General features: G+C 46.1%; 1 protein-coding gene and 6 non-coding genes across 9 annotated transcripts; all 7 read left to right on the top strand.

Moving 5' to 3' along the window:
* The first annotated feature begins 220 nt into the window (after positions 1-220).
* DKC1 (dyskerin pseudouridine synthase 1) lies at positions 221-18,499 on the top strand. 3 transcript variants are annotated; one of them, XM_034782193.1, is made up of 15 exons: positions 221-372; positions 1,262-1,326; positions 3,217-3,303; positions 3,736-3,827; positions 4,497-4,681; positions 5,257-5,321; positions 9,345-9,471; positions 10,162-10,292; positions 11,198-11,341; positions 11,736-11,856; positions 13,480-13,598; positions 14,682-14,785; positions 15,395-15,452; positions 16,268-16,429; positions 17,117-18,499. In XM_034782193.1, the coding sequence occupies exons 1-15, from the start codon at positions 357-359 to the stop codon at positions 17,186-17,188; spliced, it is 1,548 nt and encodes a 515-aa protein (XP_034638084.1). In that variant the 5' UTR covers positions 221-356; the 3' UTR covers positions 17,189-18,499. The 3 variants fall into 3 exon arrangements, with proteins under 3 accessions (XP_034638084.1, XP_034638082.1, XP_034638085.1); XM_034782191.1 differs by lacking the exon at positions 17,117-18,499 and having other exon boundaries at positions 16,268-17,061; XM_034782194.1 differs by lacking the exons at positions 15,395-15,452; positions 16,268-16,429; positions 17,117-18,499 and having other exon boundaries at positions 14,682-14,789.
* LOC117883473 lies at positions 8,859-9,100 on the top strand. The gene has a single exon (XR_004647290.1). It is a non-coding gene; the product is annotated as a small nucleolar RNA SNORD17 (small nucleolar RNA).
* LOC117883462 lies at positions 9,960-10,035 on the top strand. Its single transcript, XR_004647279.1, has one exon. It is a non-coding gene; the product is annotated as a small nucleolar RNA SNORD83 (small nucleolar RNA).
* On the top strand, positions 10,348-10,484 carry LOC117883468. Its single transcript, XR_004647285.1, has one exon. It is a non-coding gene; the product is annotated as a small nucleolar RNA SNORA36 family (small nucleolar RNA).
* LOC117883472 lies at positions 12,544-12,795 on the top strand. Its single transcript, XR_004647289.1, has one exon. It is a non-coding gene; the product is annotated as a small nucleolar RNA SNORD17 (small nucleolar RNA).
* Positions 13,980-14,055, top strand: LOC117883461. Its single transcript, XR_004647278.1, has one exon. It is a non-coding gene; the product is annotated as a small nucleolar RNA SNORD83 (small nucleolar RNA).
* Positions 15,075-15,210, top strand: LOC117883469. Its single transcript, XR_004647286.1, has one exon. It is a non-coding gene; the product is annotated as a small nucleolar RNA SNORA56 (small nucleolar RNA).
* Positions 18,500-18,834: the final 335 nt, after the last annotated feature.

The raw sequence follows: 18,834 nt of genomic DNA, 5'->3' as shown, positions 1-18,834 counted from the left end.
GCCCTTGAGTGGCAGGGGGTGCCCAGCGCCCCGCAGGAGCTAGCCATGAGGGTCGGAGGCCTTATTGGAACAACCGGGGGGTGGGCGGGCGGCTGGGCCCCATGGTGAGAGCAGGGTGACGCCCCCAGTTGGACTGCCAGCTCGTCACGTGACGGGAAGCGGGCCGCACGCCGCCTCGTCACGTGGCGGGGAAGCAGCGCTTCCTCTACCCCCCCACGCCGGCCGGGTCTTTGAGCACGTGATAGGGACGGGGTTTGCGCGCGGTGCAGCTCGGGACGGGGGCGGCGCTCCAGTCTCTCTTTCTGCGCGGTGGCGGGTGGCGGCAGCACGCGGCTCTCGGAGTGCGCGGAGCGAAGATGGCGGACGGGGAAGGTAGGGATCCTGTCGCGGCTAGGGGGTGGTTCTGTCTGGCCCGAACACGTGGCCTGGGGCTGGTTTCGGTCTCTCTGGCTGCTCCGGGTGTGGCCCTGCTCCGCCGCCTGGGCCGCGATCCGAGCCCTGGGGCCGCTCCGCGTACACGTGGCTTGGGCGGCCTTGAGAAACTCGGGAGCCCCTGGAATTATCTCCGGGCCAAATACTTAGTGCCGTAGTGACAAAAGCCCGTTTCCCCGTGCCCAGGCCCAGCGGTGTGCGCGCGCCCCGGCGTGTGCCAGCTCCGCAGCCTCTTGTCTTTCGTTTGCAAAAGTTATAGTCACCTGAGCTCTGCTGGAAACCTGTCAGTATGGCGTGTGGCTGACTGCGGGCATCCTGGCACGTGGCTCTGAGACTGGGCGGTGTAAGCTTCCTCCCGCTCCTACCTCATTAATCTCGCTTCAACATTGACTCTGAAGCCTAATGAAGATATTTTTATGTCGTCAATGGTTATTTCATTGTCAGTTTTTGTCAGGAGAGGGGAGGAGCTCCTGGAATTGGGGGTTGCTTCGGAGAAGAAAATGCAGACGGGTAAAAAGTAGGAAAGAGAAAAGACAACGGAGAAGGAAGAAAATTGCAGTGTGGAAATAGTTGCTCTTAAATATCATATGTTGCCTCTGAGTGCTATTGAGTGCGTCAAAGAGCTGAACAAATAATAATTAAGTTGCTTCTGAACCTTATATTGAACTAAGAGATAGATAAATGTTGCTTGTTTGTTAATTTTGCTGTTTTATATGCTTTTGCCACAGGAGGTTGTCCTAGTATAAAATTCTGTAGTGCTACCAGTTTGGATTTGGATGAGTTCTGGTAGGAAAAAAATATTTAATGTACTTCCCTGTTTCAAATATAGGTTTTATAGCTAAGAAGCAGAAGAAGAAAAAGGATAAGAAATCTCTACCAGATGCAGATGTTGCTGTGAGTGGGTTTTTTTTTTTTTTTTCCCTCCCTCTTGTATGACTGAGTTTGCCTCCAGGCTAGCTTGGTGCCTTGACTTGATTTCAAGTTGGGCAAAACTCTTGTTTAGGGAAGATCTTGGAACCTGCTTCACCTGTTTTCAGTATCTCTAGAAAAGGACTCAATGGCCCACTTCTGGAATCTCTAACTGTGTGAGTAATGGCTTAACAATGTTTACTCACCTGCAATTTTAGGTCTTTAGTTGGAGGGGAGAGAAGCAGCAGGATAGAAGGCAAGCAGTGTTGTTTCCTGCCTTGGTTTTGGTGAATGCTGCCCATGGGAAATCAGGGACTTAGAATGAAAGGGGATTGGAGTCTTTGTCCAGAATCAGCACCTCTCCTTGCTCCGAGTATGCATAGACAAATAGAACTGCCCTGACTGGAGGCAAAAAACTGTAGCAGATTTTTAAATTCTTTATCAGCTTTGATCCCAGAGAATTGAGTGTTGGTGTCTTGGATAAAACTACCTCCCCCCCCCCCAATAAAAGTAAATGTCTTGAGACTAAAATGGCTGTTTAGGATCCAGTGCTACAGCTGACTACAGGTTTAGTATTTTGGTTTCTGCCACCAACTCTCTGTATACATTTTTTTTCATGACTGATGTACCCGAATACTTGGATGCTAAATATCTTAACTTTATTCTTAAATTCATTCACCTAAATTTGGGTTACTGCTGATTATGCACTATATGTATCTTATGACTTTAAAAACACACTTTGTATTTGTGGATAATCTAAGCATTATGCCCAGATGTACAAATAGTCTTAACCTGTGTATTATATGATTTTAACATTCGCTTTAATTAAATTTTAAAATCTGTTCTTATCAGTTTAATTATCCTGGGTTGGGGGGGGGGGGGGGGATGCTTGTGCTTAGAATGTGTCATTCAAAAGAGAAGCTGTCCTAAATTGGCCTTTATTCATTTTTAAATAGAAATAATCCATTATTGGATTTGGATTTAGTCTTTTTTCACCCATTCACTCAGTCACCTGAAGTCTAAAGCAAAATAGCCTTAGTTAAGCAACTTCTCCAATAAAAAGACACTGGCTAATCACATCTTAACACATCACAATTTGAAAAGAGAAGAATTCTATGTCTACACTACAGACCGCTGCAGTTGTTCCACTGTAAGGTCTCCTGTGTAGCCACTCTATGCTGATGGGAGTGAGCTCTCCCAACAACATAATTTAACCACCCCCAGCGAGCTGCAATAGCTATGTTGCCCGGAAAGGTGCTCCTGCCAACATAGCTCTATCCACACCTGCATTTTCGTTGGTGAAATTTATGCCAGTTGGGATGTGGTTTCTTTTACACCTCTGACCAACAAAAGTGCTAGTGTAGACATAGCCTAAGTCAAGTGTTTGCTCTAATGCATCAGAGAGATTCTGCCTCCTATGGTCTTTTGGAGAATAGCTTTTTTTCTCTGTTTATGATAATCCCACAATCCAGGGGTACGGAACTGAAACTTCGCTAGTGTTTTAGTGAGTGAAGGGAGCAGACTGGGATCATTATTCTGCATTCAAACATGTAACCATCCTTTAGTACTTTGACTTGCCATGGAGCTCTGAGGAGCTGCTTCGTGTCGTGTTTCATTACTTCAGTTCCAGCAATTTTCAAAATTTTCTTCAATTTTACTTGGTGTTATAGCCATAATCTCTCTGGACAATGATGGTTTTGCAGCCAATTGGTCGTGCTGTGGATATGTTGCTTTGGTGTAGCTGTTATTGTGTAAAATGTGTTAGCAATAATTTGTGAATGTTGGCAACAGAATACAAAAGACTTTCAGTTGTAAAAAAGAGAAGACACTTTGCGTGTCAACTCCACTTCTCTGATCTGTGATATTTCTCCCCAGGACATACAGCACACAGAGGAATTCTTCATCAAACCTGAATCCCGAGTGGCTCAGCTGGACACATCTCAGTGGCCCTTGCTACTGAAGGTAAAGAGGAGTATAGGATTGAGTCTGTATGTGTACAGATATAAAAACATTACTCCTTGTTTCACACATGTGCCTTAGCCTGCCTGCAAAGACAATAGCCTACATGGGAACCTAAGGCAGAGGGCAACCAATCTTACACCAGGCTCCACGACCCAAATGTTGAAAAGCGCTTTCACTCATTGTGTGCCTGATCTATCAAACTGCATATGACCTTGACTTGCCTTATAATCATCTCCACAGGATTTACACCCATTCCTTCTTTCTGCGCAGGGATGATGTTTGCCTAAGTCTCCACAGAGACTCTAGTTCTCTACATAGAACTTTTTTTTTTTTTTTTGATCCCCATGGAGATCCCCATTCTAGGTAAAATGGGATTTGTTTCTAAAGGCTTAGAGTATTTTGTTTACGGTACATTTTGTTTGGATTTTGTAGAACTTTGACAAGCTAAATGTGAGGACAACACACTACACACCCCTTCCCTCTGGCTGCAATCCCCTGAAGAGAGACATCGCTGAGTATGTTAGGTATGTTTGTTGGGGAGAAAACTGTAACTTCTGTCACGATTTACACCCTCAAAGGGTTTGGTGACCCTCCCAGCTTAAGTAGGTCTGGAAACAGTTACTTTTTCTTCACTGTTGTTGGCTATACAAAATTCCTCTTTAAATTTTTGGTTACCAGTCTCATACATTTCAATTTGTTCTAGTTACAGATTCTTTTGGGGGTAGATTTAGAAATGAAAAGTAGAGTAACGTTATGGTGTCTGAAAGCTATGGTTTACTTCCTGATACTGTATAGTGGGTATTGCTATAGACACACCAGTAAATGTATATCCAGTGTGAAGACTTTAGTGGAGATGTTTTGCCAGGCTGCGGGAGTTTTCTCTTGTAGTATATATGATGCAGTCAGGCCAAGGTGGCAGTAAGGCCAAAATTTTCAAGAACAGGAGTTTAGAGTTAGGCTGTTTAATAAAAGTCCTATTTTAAATGTAGAGCACCTAGCTCTCATTGAGGTCAAAGGAGCTGCTGTCGGTTGCTCAGCACTTCTGAAAATGTTCCATGTTGGGAGGAGCGCCTTTGGATGTAGTTTTTCTTGGCTGCAAAACATCTCTCTCTTTAGAAGCCAGATGCCCTTGGTAAAATACGAGGCTATCAAATGGCATTGGAGGTTCTAATAATCTGTGTGCTGTGTTCCAGGACAGGCTTCATTAACCTCGACAAGCCATCCAACCCTTCTTCCCATGAGGTGGTTGCCTGGATCCGGCGCATCCTCCGGGTTGAAAAGACAGGGCACAGTGGGACGCTTGACCCCAAAGTGACAGGGTGTCTGATTGTGTGCATCGAACGAGCAACACGGCTGGTCAAGTCTCAGCAGAGTGCAGGCATGTCATTTTACTGAATTGGGGTAGTTTACTCTCTAGTTCTTTTAAGTGGTCAGATGAAAGACCGACTGACTGCATTTTAATGATAAGCAGAGGATTCCAGTTCCAGTCCTCTAAAGGCTGCCTATTTCTAACTAAGGTTTGCTGTCCATTATGGCAGAATACAAAGTTGGGATGAACTGGAGGCCTGGTATCCTGACTTGGACTAGTGCCTATAAGCAAATTACTGTTTTCCTGAGCTTTCTGCTGTCACCATTTTTTTTTTTTTTTTTTTTAAGCTGATCAGGTCTCGGAACAGCAAATTTTAATTTACACACAAGAAGTTACCATTGCTTTTATTCAGACTTATGCTGTGCTGCCCTACACAATAAGTCTTGCTCCATAAATAAACCTGCAGCTTGGGTTTCTTTGTTGATAAATTCAAGGGGTTAGAGATGTTTGTGCTTGAGCCTTTTCTAAAAGTCTTTGGCTGAAGACTGGCCTCTACAGATGTTTTAATTGTAATAACACCGACATGGTGGTGAACAATAAAATGCAAGTGGCCACTCCTTACTACTCTTCTGTCATTCTTTCAGGCAAAGAGTATGTGGGAATAATTCGGCTGCACAATGCTATTGAAAATGAGATTCAGCTTTCCAGGGTAAGTCTCTGCATGCCTGAGCCCACGTTGGCTTCCTGCTATATTGTCTCATCAGTGTACCTTGGAGATGTGGGTAGGAGCATTCCTTAAAGAGCCATTGAGAGCATTTTGTTGCAGTAGAGGAAATAGAGTAAACAGTCCCTAATAAAATCAAAATTGTGCAGCATGACATCATGTTACTTAATCAGATGCTTAATTTGTATTCAAGTATCAGGGGGTAGCCGTGTTAGTCTGTATCTACAAAAACAACAAGGAGTCTGGTGGCACCTTAAAGACTAACAGATTTATTTGGGCATAAGCTTTCGTGAGTAAAAACCTCACTTCTTCGGATGCATAGAGTGAAAGTTACAGATGCAGGCATTATATACTGACACATGGAGAGCAGGGAGTTACTTCACAAGTGGAGAACCAGTGTTGACAGGGCCAATTCAAAAATCAGGGTGGATGTAGTCCACTCCCAATAATAGATGAGGAGGTGTCAATTCCAGGAGAGGAAAAGCTGCTTCTGTAGTGAGCCAGCCACTCCCAGTCCCTATTCAAGCCCAGATTAATGGTGTTGAATTTGCAAATGAATTTTAGTTCTGCTGTTTCTCTTTGAAGTCTGTTTCTGAAGTTTTTTTGTTCAATGATAGTGACTTTTAAATCTGTAATAGAATGACCAGGGAGATTGAAGTGTTCACTTACTGGCTTATGTATGTTACCATTCCTGATGTCCGATTTGTGTCCATTTATTCTTTTGCGGAGGGACTGTCCGGTTTGGCCAATGTACATGGCAGAGGGGCATTGCTGGCACATGATGGCATATATGACATTAGTGGATGTGCAGGTGAATGAGCCCCTGATGGTGTGGCTGATGTGGTTGGGTCCTCTGATGCTGTTGCCAGAGTAGATATGGGGACAGAGTAGGCAACGAGGTTTGCTACAGGGATAGGTTCCTGGGTTGGTGTTTCTGTGGTGTGGTGTGTAGTTGCTGGTGAGTATTTGCTTCAGGTTGGGGGGTTGTCTGTAAGCGAGGACTGGCCTGCCTCCCAAGGTCTGTGAGAGTGAGGGATCATTTTCCAGGATAGGTTGTAGATCGTGGATAATGCGCTGGAGAGGTTTTAGCTGGGGGCTGTATGTGATGGCCAGTGGTGTTCTGTTATTGTCCTTGTTGGGCCTGTCCTGTAGTAGGTGATTTCTGGGTACCCGTCTTGCTCTGTCAATCTGTTTCCTCACTTCCCCAGGTGGGTATTGTAGTTTTACGAATGCTTGATAAAGATCTTGTAGGTGTTTGTCTCTGTCTGAGGGGTTGGAGCAAATTCGGTTGTATCTTAGGGCTTGGCTGTAGACAATGGATCGTGTGATGTGTCTTGGATGGAAGCTGGAGGCATGTAGGTACGTATAGCGGTCAGTAGGTTTCCGGTATAGGGTGGTGTTTATGTGACCATCACTTATTTGTACTGTAGTGTCCAGGAAGTGGATCTCTTGTGTGGACTGGTCCAGGCTGAGGTTGATGGTGGGGTGGAAATTGTTGAAGTCCAGGTGGAATTCTTCAAGGGCCTCCTTTCCGTGGGTCCATATGATGAAGATGTCATCAATGTAGCGCAAGTAGAGGAGGGGCACTAGGGGACGAGAGCTGAGGAAGCGTTGTTCTAAGTCAGCCATAAAAATGTTGGCATACTGTGGGGCCATGCGGGTACCCATAGCAGTGCCACTGACTTGAAGGTATAAGTTGTCCCCAAATCTGAAGTGGTTGTGGGTGAGGACAAAGTCACAAAGCTCAGCCACCAGGCTTGCTGTGGCCTCATCAGGGATACTGTTCCTGACAGCTTGTAGTCCATCCTCATGTGGAATATTGGTATAAAGTGCTTCTACATCCATGGTGGCCAGGATGGTGTTTTCAGGAAGAACGTCAATGCACTGTAGTTTCCTCAGGAAGTCGGTGGTGTCTCGAAGATAGCTGGGAGTGCTGGTAGCATAGGGTCTGAGGAGAGTGTCCAAATAGCCAGATAATCCTGCTGTCAGAGTACCAATGCCTGAGATGATGGGGCGTCCAGGGTTTCCGGGTTTATGGATCTTGGGTAGCAGATAGAATACCCCTGGTCGGGGTTCTGGGGGTGTGTCCATGTAGATTTGTTCCCGTACTGTAGCTGGGAGTTTCTTGAGCAGATGGTGTAGTTTCTTTTGGTATTCCTCAGTAGGATCAGAGGATAGTGGCCTGTAGAATGTGGTCTTGGAGAGTTGCCTGGCAGCCTCCTGTTCATAATCTGACCTGTTCATTATGACTACAGCACCTCCTTTGTCAGCCCCTTTGATGATAATGTCAGAGTTGTTTCTGAGGCTGTGGATGGCATTGCGTTCTGTACGGCTGAGGTTATGGGACAAGTGATGTTGTTTGTCCACAATTTCAGCCTGTGCACGTCTGCGGAAACACTCTATGTAGAGGTCCAGTCTGTCATTTCGACCATCAGGAGGAGTCCACGCAGAGTTCTTCTTCTTGTAGTGTTGGTAGGAAGGTTCCTGTGGGTCAGTGCACTGTTCAGTGGTGCGTTGAAAATATTCCTTGAGTCGGAGACGACGAAAGTAGGCTTCCAAATCACCGCAGAACTGTATCATGTTCGTGGGGATGGTGGGACAGAAAGAGAGTCCCCGAGATAGGACAGACTCTTCTGCTGGGCTAAGTGTGTGGTTGGAAAGATTGACAATGTTGTTAGATGAGTTGAGGGTACCATTGTTATAGCCCCCAGTGGCAGGTATTAGTTTAGATAGCTTACAGTCCTTTTTCCTCTGTAGAGAAGTGAAATGTGCATTGTAAATGGCTTGTCTCATTTTTGTAAAGTCCAGCCACGTTGAAGTTTGTGTAGAAGGCTGGTATTGTATGAGAGTCTCCAGTTCTGAGAGCTCATTCTTGATCTTCTCCTGTCTGCTGTACAGGATGCTGATCAGGTGGTTCCTCAGTTTCTTTGAGAGTGTGTGGCACAGTCTCTCACCATACTCAGTGTAGTATGTTGATTGCAATGGATTTTTTACCTTCAGTCCTTTTGGTATGATGTCCATCTGTTTGCATTTGGAGAGGAAGATGATGTCTGTCTGTATCTGTGCAAGTTTTTTGTTGAGGTTGATGGATTTCCACTCCATACGGCTAAATTTAGTGCCTTGCATGGTGTCAAGTATCAGGGGGTAGCCGTGTTAGTCTGTATCTACAAAAACAACAAGGAGTCTGGTGGCACCTTAAAGACTAACAGATTTATTTGGGCATAAGCTTTCGTGAGTAAAAACCTCACTTCTTCGGTTTTTACTCACGAAAGCTTATGCCCAAATAAATCTGTTAGTCTTTAAGGTGCCACCAGACTCGTTGTTGTTTTAATTTGTATTGGTTCACTGTATATTTGCTGTCTGTGTTTTAGGAGGATTGTCCATAACAATTGCAATTCTCCCTTGAGTATATGGACCTCAGTCCTTCAGATGTTGAAATGTCCTTGCTGTTTCACAAATGCTGTGATTGTGCATTTTTAAGAAAAACACCTTAAGTCTCTTCCTAGCAGGCATGTGGTGTATGTGAAGTGATGATGAATCCGTTCTCAGAGCGCTGCTGCAATGCCCTCCCTGCAGCATGCAGATTCCTACTGTAGGGTCCCCGTGCTGTGTAGTCTCCAAACACCCGCCAGCCTTTCATAGTTCTGCTGCAAGCCACTCGTGTGTCTGGCCAACTCTGTACAGGAGAGGGGCAGAGCCAGCAGGGCGGGAGCCCCTCTTCATGGGGGCTCTCTCAGCTAAGACGAGTGATGCTGTCTGATCACATGCTGCTGCCTCACAAAGTAGCCCCATTGGTAGCTGGGGGAGTAATTCCTATCTAGGGGCGTGCTTAAGTGGCTCAGATGGGCTTGCTTTAATGGAGTATGATCAGATACAACATATGATATACAATAGGGAAATGATTTTTATTGCCTAAATAGCAGCATGCTCTTGTGTCTAGATGTGCTGATGGGATGGTGTGGGTTGTGTAAGGGTGAAGTCTGACAGTTCTTCTGCTTCTCCCCCTAGGCAATAGAAACTCTGACCGGTGCCCTGTTTCAGCGACCTCCCCTCATTGCAGCTGTCAAGAGGCAACTGAGGGTCCGAACCATCTACGAGAGCAAACTGGTAGAATACGACCCTGAGAGGAGATTAGGTAAAACAATACCTAGGTTCTCTGGTAGCACTTCAAAGCATGAAAGTGCTTTGTGGACTCTCCCCGTGAGGCTCTAGTGAACACACCACTAGAGGGGACTTGCTGTTCCTCTCCCAGGTGCAGTGATGAGCAGACACTGGATGGTCCCATTTTAAAATCCAGGCTTTAACTTGTTAATTGAAACTGGTTTAAAAGAGAGGTCTGTGTTCCAGACTGAACTCCAAAAGGGATGCACTACACTACAGCCATCTAAGGAAAGGAAAAGTGCCCTCTGTTGATGTTCCTGGAGAAATGTGATGAATGCCTCATTATGGTGATCTCTGATGACTGACAGTATCCCACCAGTGCGCCTACTTCTATGTGGGATGAGCTTCTTCACGGTCCAGAGAGATGCCCTTAGACTGCCAGTCACCACCCTCTGCAAGAGCTAAAGTTGTCTTGCATATTTTCCCCATGATAAAAGTTGCTGAACTCTTGTTCCACGAAGAGCCAAATGATGCAAAGTAGATGACATTAGCACGCTGTGCAAAGATGACTTACATCTATCACCCAATACTGATGGCTCATTGGAGACACTGAACATGGAGCCAATCACAGGGCTCACTTTAATCCCTATAGGCAAATGTGTTAAATTATGGTACCTCTGGATAGCTCAAAACTCTTCTCTCCCCTCCCTGTATTGCATTCCAGGTATCTTCTGGGTGAGTTGTGAAGCTGGCACTTACATCCGTACACTGTGTGTCCACCTGGGCCTGCTGCTGGGGGTTGGAGGCCAGATGCAAGAGCTCCGGCGAGTGCGCTCGGGAATCATGGGAGAGAAGGTAGGAGGGTATGGCTGGCTTTTCTTGTGAAAGACCCTTGCTGTAAGTTATCTTTACCCAGAGTGTTGAGTTCAGTTCAGGGCTGCTGTCCCTGTTCTGGTAATTAAACTTTGGGACAGTGAGTGGCTGGAAGTCATGTCAAGATGATGGGAAGCTTTGCTTTCTGCCACTTCTGTTACTCAGCCCACAAAATGTTCACGTACTGAAAGAGCTCAGCTGCTTTCTTGTTGCACTCTGGCTTTGGGCTGTTCACGGTATCTAATGTAGGAACCATACTTAGATTAAAATGGGCACCTCTTTGTAAGGTCCTTGGATACTGCTGTGCTGGGGGTGGTATAAAAGCCTAGGTAGACTTTCCAGCATGGGCACAGATGGTCTTGGAGTTTGGAGAAACACTTCATTTGTGGAACAAGTTCTCTGCTCTCTTTTCCTAAGAGCCTGTGAACTTAGTGCCCGTTGTACTGCATCCGGAGTACTGAGGTTTCTGATAGGGTGCTTATCGCCACTGCAAACAGCGTAGAGTGTGCGATTTGGGGCGCTAGGTAGCTCAGCCTTTCACATGCTGATGTTTCATGTGTGGGAAGCTAAGTTCATTTGTGGGTCGGGTCATAAATGAGTTTTTATGGTAAACGTTATATACAAACTTGGCAATTTGTGGTCAGGAGGTTCCCAGGACTGGAACAGCAGAGGTCAGAGCAGAGGGGTGCTAGCAGAGTTATGTGGGGGGGAGTTTGCATTGCACTTACCTGCATTGTTCATGGCTCTTGCTAATTTTATCTTAAACCCCTTTTAGGAACCCCAGAATATATCACTGCTTTTCCTGTTTGTTTTAGCCACATTTTCTCGGTCTGATTTGATTGGGTGGCTGAGCCAAGGGTTAACATAGTGGTTATCTCTCTCTGCAGGACCACATGGTGACGATGCACGATGTACTGGATGCCCAGTGGCAGTATGACAACAACAAGGATGAGAGTTACCTGAGGAGGGTTATCTTCCCCTTGGAGAAGCTGCTGACTTCACACAAACGGCTGGTTATGAAGGACAGTGCAGTGAGTTCCTACATGGCTTTGGAAAATGTCGTCAGGTGGCGGGACAGTGGGGTGACACTAATGCATTTCACCCTAACTTCACCTCTAGCTTGGTCAACTAGTAACAAATAATTTTGGTGGTGGTGATCCAGATCCTCATAAACAATCACCAGCATCTCTTTCAAGGAGGGCAATGTGCAGGTCTGAAAAGAGGAGCAATGGCCAAATTCTGGAGTGTGGGGGGAGATGCTCTTAAGTCATACATGGAAAAAACATCATTTTATCACTGGGGCAGCACCAATTGGTATTTAGAGTGACTCTACAGATTTATTCAGCCAATCTTGTGCATTGGTTAAGATCATGTAACTTTACATTCTCAACCAGATTTTTCAGCCTTCCTCTTCCACCCTTCCAGGTTAATGCCATCTGCTACGGTGCCAAGATCATGCTTCCTGGTGTTCTGAGGTATGAAGATGGCATTGAGATTAATCAGGAGATTGTTGTCATCACCACTAAAGGGGAGGCCATCTGCATGGGTAAGAAGAGGTCAATGTTCTTCCTCCAGCCACCAAGCTAGTTAGTTGGCAGTAAAGACAGATCAATACAGCATCTTCAGAAGCTTGTAACAAACATGGGTGCCGGGATGGCACTCACCATGGCCAGAATCTTTCATCCATGTTTCCTGGTGGGAAATAATCGAAGGCTGTCGCTGAGAGAACTGTGACTTGCTACCCTTAGAAGTGTGAGAACAACATTGCTTAGAGGTCAATGATGTCAGCTGAGAAATAATGGCTTAATTATAACTCTGGTATTTGTTACAGTAACAGATTTTTACTGCTCTAATTGGTTTTTCTGTTTAAATTTTCAGTTATGCGAAATTATGGGAGGGCAGACAATTATTTAATGACAAACGTTAAGATTCAAAAAGTTAACGTTACAACTGTTAAAACACATTGTCAACATATGTCAAAATGTACAAAATAAATATCCTTAAATCAAACTCTAAGGTCTTAGGCAAAGAAAGAAATCAATGGAAATACTTTTTGGTCAATTTGTATACAGTGGAATTGACATTTATTGACACTTAGCAGTAAAAGTCTAATCCTTCCAAGCCTAGCTATACCCTTCCATTAAAATAAAAAACCTGCAGAAGATAGCAAGGTTTTTGCTTGACTTCCGTTCACTCTATTCCCATATCCTGGGCTTTCAGGCACACGCTGTATGTGAAATGATGATGAAGTTTATCCATTCTCTGAGTGCTGCTGCTGCACTGCCCTCCCTGCAACACCTAGATTCCTGTTCTAGGGTCTCTGTGTCGTGCAGCCTCCAAATACCCTCCAGTCTTTCAGTGTTCTACTGGGGGCTGCTGGAGGGTCTGGCGGGCTGCCCGCAGGAGCAGGACAGAGCCAGCAGGGCTGGAGTCCCTTTCCATGGGGGCTCCATCTCAACCAAGACGAGTGATGCTCTCTGATCACATACTGCTGCCTGTGAACTCCTCTCTCCTAACAAATCTAGTATAAAGAAATGATGCATCTTGGATGGCTGCTGAATGTTATTTTGTATTAATGCCTTTTTATTACCAGATACCTACAGCAAAGAATTGCCTAGGTAATAATGCCTTTTTATTACCAGATACCTACAGCAAAGAATTGCCTAGGTAATAAGGACTAAGGTGCCATCCTGACTGGGCGCACATCTGGCAATGAGTGGTGTGTGTGTGTGTGCCCTGTATCCAATACAGGATACCACTGAGTAGTGTAACAATTCACTTCTTCTGGCTAGTTTGTGAACCCGCATCCAGTGCTCTGGTGGGAGCTGAGCCACATAGTGGTTGATGAGCCTGCTACAATCTTGGCTACGAGAGCCAAGTCTTTTAGCTCAGGCAGTAGATGCTCATGCTTTTAGATCTAGAGTTCCCCGATGATAAAACCAGACAGGGAGTGAGTTACAAGTGGAAGCCTGTCCAGGGTTTGAGTTGGATGGACTTCTTGGGTAATTGTGTAGGGGGCTGATGAAAATTGTCAATCTTGGGAATGCCAACTTTGTAGCCCATCTCTGCACCACCATAACGTTGAGTCATAGGAGATTGAATCCAGTAGCTGGCCAGTATTGCTCTTTTGTGCCTCAATGTTCATTCTTTTCATTTTCCATTAATGCAGCTGTTGCCTTGATGACCACCGCAGTGATTTCTACTTGTGACCATGGTATAGTGGCAAAGATCAAGAGGGTGATCATGGAAAGAGACACTTACCCCCGCAAATGGGGTCTTGGTCCCAAGGTGAGGCTAAGGGGGTGGGAGGCTGTGTGGTGTTGGAAATGGCATTCAGCTATTGAGAAATTGGGTTCGAAGCAGCCTCTTACAAAGCTGCAGGTCCCAGATAAAGGCTTCCAGTTTCTCACCGCCATTTCCAAACTTTTATAGTTTGTCTTCTTGGCTCCAGAGGGTTTAGACAAAAAAAGGCTTGATCAACTTTGCTCCTGCTGTGAGACTGTTGGGCTCTTTGGGCTATGTCTACACTGCTATAACCATGTCTGAGTGCTGAACTGTCCCTAATCTGGTTAAAAGTCTGGTTCCAGTTGGTGGTGTAGACTGGATCTTGACTAGGCTAAGCCAGGATCAGACTGCTTTTAGTCTGTGCTGCGAATCCTTCCAGGAAGAGCCAAATGATGTAAAGTAGCTGACATAAGCACTGTGTGCAAAGATGACTTAAATCTATCACCCAGTACTGATGGCTTGTGGAGGAATTAGAAAGATGCTGCATGCCCCACTCTTGAGAGGCTGAAGTAGTGTCTGCAAGAATGCTCCAAGTGCTCTAATGAAAGGTGCCATTGAAATTCAAAATAGCATTAGAAACAGTGTATCGTGGGTGTGTGGCAGAGTACTAAAGCCCGTCGAAAGGGACTCCAGGAGCAATAGAAACACCACTTCTGTGTCTCTTGCACAAGTCCACTTCCCCACTTGTCTGATGCACATGTGATTATCATTTATGTATAGCTGGGTCTGTAACAGTAGAAGACTTAACTCGAATTTGCTTGCAGTTCCTTCTCATGCAGTGACACTTATAAGCAAACTGGGATGGTAAAAATCTTTTCTGGAATACTACTACTTTAATTAACCAGTGTTGCAAATAGAAGAATGACATCAGCTAAGGAATAAACTCTGAAGCAACAATGATAATTTGCCATGAGCTATCAGAGGCTCCTTGAGGACATTTGTGTGTCTCTGGCCTGGTAAAGGTTTATCGTGAACTTGGTTCTCTTCCACAGTGTCTCGTCATATGCCATGTGACTTCTCCAATTAGAAATGATAGCTGCTTTGAAGCTAGAATGTGACCTTTTTCTCTCTGTATTGTCACATCAGGCGAGTCAAAAGATGATGATGATCAAGCAGGGCCTGTTAAGCAAGCATGGCAAGCCCAACGAGAGCACGCCGGATTCCTGGAAGAAGGAGTATGTGGACTACAGGTAATGCACAGTGCTTGAGGGACAGGGCAGAGGGGTGAATTGCATGCATTCAGTCTCTGCTGTGCTATCTTAGAATACCACTTTTTCTTGGGGCATATTGCTGACTTCTGCTGGAAAATGTCAGTTTGGGATACAAAAGGTCACCGGGGTTGAATGTAGCATGTTAAAAATACTGTCAGGCAATATAATACCTTTTCAAAGAATGTTAATTGCAATGCAGTTGTTTGCCCTCCCTAGGAAGCACTGCCCTGGAGGAACAGCAGGGGGTTCTATTCCAGACAAACCAAGTGAGCAGACAGTTATCCCTTTCTAGCTTGGTATCTGTGGCTCTAGAGGGAGTCAGTCTGCCAAATTAAACAGGGAAGGCTCTGCGTTTGTCCAGCACAGTTAGGCACTGATGCAGGCTGCAGGCTTTCTGTACATCACCGAGTGTTATATAACATAGTGGTCAGAAAAAGGAGTTGTAGTGTGTCAACTGTGCAGCAGCAGGAGGCTGAGGGATGTAGTTTTGGTTTGCAGCAAGCGTCTAGGAGGGAGGATAATAAATCTGAACGTATAGGATTGATCGGCAGTACTCACACATTCGACTTGGTGTTTTCCTCCTTCCAGTGTTGCTGTAAAGAAAGAGGCAGAAGCCCCAGCAGCAGTGGCCGAGAGGGTACCAAAAGTAAGTATCCTAGGCTACTTTCATGTGACATCCATTTCAGACCTGCGTATTGTCAGATGAACATCTCTGCCTTGGCAGATTGATCCTGTGACTTATGTTGTTGCTTTGGGGAAGGCAGAGTGAACATGGAGTCTCCTTTGATTTGTCCAGCAGAGTGGACTTTCACATGCAATCCATATTCTGTGTGGTTAGTGTTACGTCGCCAGGCTTTGAATTTGTTGAGGGACAAGCTCTGGGAACAAGAGCCCTAAAGATGGCTCAAGGCCATGACCCAGAATGTGAATGCAGAGCTGCGCCAGTGGGATTCCAGAGGCCATGGGCACCAGCCCCTATCCTGGTCTGTGCAGTTCAGCTCAGTTGAAAAAGCCCAACCAGCATGTGTGTGTTACCAAAGGAAGCAGGTTATCTCTGGGGACCAACCTTAGGCCTGATTTTGGGCTCTGTCGCTTTGTGTACAGATGACACAGCAGAGACTGGAAGAATGTGGAGCCTTAAGCTGTAGATGGAATGATGTCATGGGAAGAACATGAGGGAGGGGTGTGCCAGGGATTCTTGCAAAGCTTTCAGAAAACCATAGATAGGTTCCAGAGGCTCTATAGTCTCCCTCATTACACAAGCCGTGACGAACTTGACAGCATTACCAGGAATAAGGCTCGCTCTTACCATGCTCCTGAGGGTGCAGAGGGTTAGGATGGGAAGGCAAATTGAGGGTGGCCTCAGGACTATGTGGGGTCTGTCATCTGTACTCAAGGCAGGCCGCCTGTTACTGCTCAGCTGGGAGAGAGCTGATCTGATCTGGCTTTACTCTTAAACAGCGAAAGTGGGAGACAGAGAGTGAAAATGAGGAGGCAGCAGTGGCGCCGTCCTCCCCAGCCACTCTGCAACCAGAGGAGCAGAGCAGGAAGGAAAAGAAAAAGAAGAAAAAAGAGAAGAAAGCCAAAGAAGCTGCCGAGAGCGAAGGGGAGCTAATGGAAGTGGTAGGTAGCTGGACGGTGTCGCAGAGCAGCAGGCCTAGGAGTGTGGCTGCATTGCATCACTTGTACACCCCTCCTTGTGATACTTACAAAACCCGAGACACCTATTCAGTTTGTCCATGTAGGTTGCTGCTTTCCCCCATCAGTATAGAGTTGCACCACTGTAAGCCGCCTCAATATAGCTAAGCTCAGTTGGAACTATTGTCTGTCCCTGGGGGCTGGCCTGCCATGGATAAGCAGATTAACCTGTAGGGCCGGGTGTGGAAGTGGCTGTTATGTTCAGACTGCCCTTGTTTAATGTGTTGGGAATAATTTGCCCCTGGGGTAGCTTTCTCACAATTGTCTGGCAGAGATTATTACGCCTTCTTCTGGCGCCTCTGGAACCATGCATAGTTGGAGATAGGGCACCATGCAAGATGGTGTGCCAATTGCTTCGCCAGTGTACATGCTCCTGGTCTCAGTGCATTGCATGTCAGTAATTATTCTGCCAGGCAGATTTTGTTTTGGGGAGCCTTGGATGGGGGAGGGGGCAGAATGGTATGTCACTCTTCCCTCATGAATGAGAGCTCCTGGGGGGTAGTTAAGATGAATCCTTATACAAATAGTTCATTAGTCCTTGCTGAAAGGTGTGCCACAAATCAGCAGTGATTCCTTCCCAACCACCCTTCCTGAGCTCCATCTTCTCTGCAGGCCAGTGACACCAGCACAAAGAAGAAGAAGAAAAAGAAGAAACAAAAGCAAGCTGAAGAGAGCTCGGAGTAAATGGCTAGATCCCTCCCAGCCAGATGAGGCCACCTGCCTTGGATGGAAGTTGGAAAGTCCTTAAGAAAAGCTATTCCCCAGCAATGCAGAAACACTGACTGCAGTGGGGTGATGAGGCTCCCGATCCGTTGCTTACACAAACAAAAGCATGTCTACAGTGTGGCTCAGCGAGCTCCCCATAAGCCTCTCCCCATCCTGTTTTAAGGGTGGCTGGAGGGAAGAGTGCAAAACTTACCCACTGGACTGTGCTCTGCTAAGCTGGTTGCCTCAATGCATATAAAACTGTGTTCTCAGGGAACCAGCAGCTTCTGCTGAAAATTAGTCCTCCTAACCCCCAGTGTTTCAAGTTATCTCTACAGATGGAGATAATGCCCCCCCTTCCTAATCCTGCCTTTCCCTCTGTTCATGGGTCTGGGAGCCATTACCCTGACTGTCACAGAATGTTCTTACAGCTGAAGGAATTGGCCTGAGCCACTCACCCTCTTGGAGCAGCATTCAGGGTCTGGTTGATCACATCGGCTATTTTAAGTGCTTTGGTTTTAAACTTGCAGTGCGTGACTTGAGTCTCAACTAGCCAAGTCTCATTGTCTCCCCAAGGAGGGCAGATGTTTTAGGTACATGTTTTCAGTTTGTGTAGCTTAGAATTTGTGCTTGAGGTTTCTCCCATTTTGTTTCATAGTGCAGGGACCTGGCTCCATTTGCTGTTCACTAAACCCCCATTTCAATGTTATGGCTGCCATGTCCACTGCTGCCTCAGCCCTCCTTTCCAGTATTGGCACCTAATCGATCCTGGGGGTTGGAATGGAGACAGAGGAGAGATCTCTGGGGCCAGAGGCCAAGTATGATCTGGAAGGTGTCAGCTGTTCATACGCTTTCTCTAAAGGGTAGTGTGTATGGAGATCGAAGGCCTTTGGTACCAGCCCTTGGCTGCTTGAAGCTGAATGTGCTAAGGGCAGCAGATGGTCTGTTCCAAACAAAGCACCTAAGTTCTCTTCCTAGGGTGCCTCACAGGCAGGAGGAGGTGGGTTGCTGGTGCTACTGGGTGACTGGCTTTATCCCTATACTGGTTTTACCCCTTGAGGGAGGGGGTAGAATACTCTGCACTGAGCAAATACCACCTGAAGTAAAGGCCTAAAGGTGCCTACCTGTGTTGCTCTTCTTCTCTTCTCCCCCCCCCCCCCCCCCGTCCAGTACTAAGGAGACGCACAGGTGGTGAGCACAGCTGGGGGCTGTGAGGGATTTAAGGGAAAAGAAAGTTGTGATTTGTATTTACTTTTTATAAAAAAAAAAATAAACTATTTTTCAAGTGTTGACTTGTTGCTATTCAAAATGGGTAGGAGGCAGTGCTTCAGTTACTTGGCCACCTGGGCACTGAGGTGGGGGCTACCTGCAGACAGGCCTCTTCCCCATTCTGTTGTCAGTTGTACCTCCTTTCCCATGGAAGAGGAGCTGCAGGAGAGAGGATAGTTGGTGCTGGCTGCTAGGACTGCTTGCAAAGGTAATGATGGTGCTGCTCTGGAATCTTCTAATAGGAACTGACTAAATTACTGATTTGTTTTGGTCAGCACCTACCTTGGCCAGCTTGGAACATGGGATTTTTCCAGTAAGAGGCCCTATTCCCTTAAAACTGCCCTGAGACTGTTTGT

The sequence above is a fragment of the Trachemys scripta genome, chromosome 9 (assembly GCF_013100865.1).
Source record: "Trachemys scripta elegans isolate TJP31775 chromosome 9, CAS_Tse_1.0, whole genome shotgun sequence".
Lineage (NCBI taxonomy): Eukaryota > Metazoa > Chordata > Testudines > Emydidae > Trachemys > Trachemys scripta.
Note: the sequence above shows the minus strand (reverse complement) of the source record. Positions and strands in the feature narration are given on the sequence as shown.